Genomic DNA, 3461 nt, shown 5'->3' with positions numbered 1-3461 from the left:
AGAACCGGATGGCCACCAAGAAGTTCACCGATATAATTAATTAAGAAAAGTTATGATTATTAAGAATGGGCCTAGATTGGACCACGATTAAGAAATCACTAAACACGGCCCATGATAAGAGCTTATAAATAGTGAGCACGGTTGACAGGTAAGGGGATTATGAGCATTTATTACACCATTAATATTGTCTCTTACTGACTTGAGCGTCGGAGTATTTGTGACAGGTACCCGACCGGACGGTAAGAACTATAGGACGGATTCATAAGCTGGAGAGAAAAGATTGGAAGAACTCAAGGAGAAATTGTGTAGGTCAGAGGTGACTCGTCTCCATACCGAAACAATACATGATTTAAAAAAAAAAAAAAATCATGTTTGGTTGAAATAAAATAATAATATTATCAAAAGTAGCACAGAATAAAAACTTTTTGTGTTGGGTTAACAATAAACACGCCAACTTTTATTCCAAACCTCTTTAACATAAATCTGATCTCTTAAGATCTTAGGCCAAAATCACTTTTCCAAAATTGAATCTCTCCTAAACGAAGTTTCAAATGTTCAACCAAACACACCGTAACAGTGTGATTATAAGTACTTTTTTTTTTTCAAATGGGAACTGCATGACATTGCACAAACGTAGAGTGTCAATAACCTAAGTGAATAGCTATCTCCTGGGAAGCATGGGACAGGATATTTGTTCTTGACGATATACTATGATGTTGTTTGGAAGTGGTTCTTTTATAGCATTTGGATGACACATATTGACTTTCTGACACATGAAGCACTGATATTGAAGAGGAATCAACATTGTCTTCCTCATTCCTTAGCTTTATGTCTTCTGCCATAACACTTATAAACACTTCCAATGCCTTGCACATCCAGTCATATCGGCTCAGTCTGAATGCTTCTTTTATGTTCACCTAAGAAACATATCCACCTTTCAAGAATGAGTTTGATCCTATATGGAATAGGAATATAAGCACGAAGAGTATTATATAAGAAAGAAAAATTACCCATTGGCGATTATGGTCTTTTTGCTCTGGCCAAGCCTCAAGTTCTTCAGTGACCTCTAAGGAAAACATGTACCCTCTGCACCATCCTTCTTGGCTGCATGAATCTTTGCTGCTTTTGCTTCTGAAATCCCATCTTCCCAAGGGAATTTCCTGAGAATGAATGCCCACCATTTAGCTAATGAAGATTTCTCAAATTTGGTATCATAATCAGAAAAAGCATTGATTAACCATATTTTAAATCTCAGTGATGAATATCATAGATCTATATACTTAAAAAAACTTACTCTTACAATCCCTTTAACTCCTGCTTCCTCTAGGGCTTCACGGCAAGCAGCTTCTGTAACAGTTTCATCATCCTCCCATCCTCCCTGAAAGAAGAACAAAATGACACTTCACAAAGAGTTTCATGCTCATCAACTTTTCATTGCTTAAAAGAAGACACTATCAAGTACCTTTGGAAACACAAGGTCATCACGTTTTGGTGAAGAAACCATCAGTACTTCTATCATCTCTTGAGTATCTTCATTTTTGTCCACTTTTCCCTTTTTCATTCTATAGGGAATACATCTGTTACAAATGCATCCGTAAGAAAATTTTCATTATAATTCTTAGAAATATATTTTCCAAAGTATCATCAAATATTTGTCCCCACCATTTTTCTACCAATATGTATGGGTTTGTTAACTTACCTAATCTCTTAAAATATACTAAATTGATAAAAATACTTTAATAATAAAAAAACATATTTTAAACACAGATATTTTAATAATTTTTATTTTTAATTTAAAATAAAAAATAAAAAATTATTCAAATATTTTTAACCTTAAAATTTAAAATCTATAAAATTATTTTTGTCAATTAAAATTTGATATACTTGATGTAACTTAACAAATTTCATAAAAAAAATAAAAAATAAAATAAAAATTATTCAAATATTTTTAACCTTAAAATTTAGAATATATAATGAGAATATTTTTGTCAACTAAAATTTGATATATTTCAATAAGTTTAATAAATTAATAAATTTCATATATATAAATTGACATAACTAAATAATTTGATGTGAAAACTATGTAACAAATTGGATATATAAATTGTAACCATGATTAATCATGATAATTTAATGTGAAAACTAGATAGGTTAACAAGTGCATGTTGTCTCTCATTATTTCCAAGGTTTCATGTGAAGATAAGTTTGCAGAAACATTTACATGAGCTAGGGGGAAGTTTCTATGGGAGATATATAATCCTTTTATATAACATATCCAAAACTGTACGTAATTAGATTTTATATTTGTTCGGGTCAAACTCAATGATATGGTTTGCTATAAAATATAGTTCAATATTTTAATGTCAACATATAAGACATTTGTAAATAAAACTTGCCCTCCTCCTTTCACCATAATTCATTAATATATATATATATATATATATATATATATATATATATATATATATATATATTGAGACCATATATACCATGAACAAGTAATGATTTAAACCATATAATAATTTCCCATTTAAGACCAAACGTGCCAAAATTGGATTTGCCTTTTGACCTGAGGATGGTTTAGAAATGTGATGATAGGGCCCAATTGAAGAGGCCCATAAATTTTTTGCTTAGTCATATCATGAAGATAAAAAGAATGATAAAAACTTACATATTTTGAAAAGCTTTCTGTCAATAAATTATCGAGTTCATTATTTCTATATTCTAACTTGTTTCCACACATTCAATTTCTACAAATGACTTACCCATATTCTCAACGTTTAATGTTGCAGGAATATTTTACATATTAAAAGACATGAAAGTTGTGAAAACTAATAATTTCAAAGGCAAGAGTGAATGATATAAAAATAATATGATTTTGAATTATTGATATAGTCAATTCTAAAACAAGTTTTAACTGATTCATGAATGAATTTAGATATTTTTATTGACTATTCAAAATATGTTTTATTTTTGTTAAAGTACTTTTTTGTTTGATTTTATGTGAGGAATGTTAGTGTGTTCTCAAGTAACTTACAAATTTGCCTATTCTCTCTTTTGTCTTCCTCATTTTCTCTTTTAAGACTTTACAAGTTATACATAAATAAAAAATATAAATTGATTAACAAGTTATACATAAATAAAAAAACACAAACAAATATGCCATCTGATTGACGATAAAATTAAGATACTTAAAAGAAAATAAAAAATATTTTCAACATTAAATAAAACAAAATATTTTAATAAAAACAACTAAAAATATTCATATTTATAAAATATCTAAAACTTAATAGTTACAAAAATTAATTTTTTAATAAGATGTTTTTTTTTTATCAAATAAATTATCATATATGAGAATATTTATATATGAAGACTCATTGGAAACGATAAAACATGGATATTAGTTTTTGTAGAAGAAAACTTGGAGAATGATATATATATATATATATATATATATATAT

General features: G+C 28.1%; 1 protein-coding gene across 1 annotated transcript in view; it reads right to left on the bottom strand.

Annotated features, from left to right (window-relative positions):
* Positions 1–435: 435 nt before the first annotated feature.
* LOC106768662 (nudix hydrolase 12, mitochondrial) overlaps positions 436–3461 on the bottom strand; it is a 5203-nt gene continuing 2177 nt past the window's right edge. Inside the window, exons 3-6 of the mRNA XM_014653922.2 lie at positions 1463–1577; positions 1295–1378; positions 1011–1160; positions 436–917 (exon numbers count right to left, since the gene is read on the bottom strand). Of these exons, the coding sequence (XP_014509408.1) occupies positions 642–917; positions 1011–1160; positions 1295–1378; positions 1463–1577 (625 nt within the window). The 3' untranslated portion in view covers positions 436–641. The remainder of the gene's footprint in view (positions 918–1010; positions 1161–1294; positions 1379–1462; positions 1578–3461) is intronic.

The sequence above is a fragment of the Vigna radiata genome, chromosome 1 (assembly GCF_000741045.1).
Source record: "Vigna radiata var. radiata cultivar VC1973A chromosome 1, Vradiata_ver6, whole genome shotgun sequence".
Lineage (NCBI taxonomy): Eukaryota > Viridiplantae > Streptophyta > Magnoliopsida > Fabales > Fabaceae > Vigna > Vigna radiata.
The sequence above is the reverse complement of the archived record's forward strand: the minus strand, read 5'-3'. Positions and strand labels throughout refer to the sequence as shown.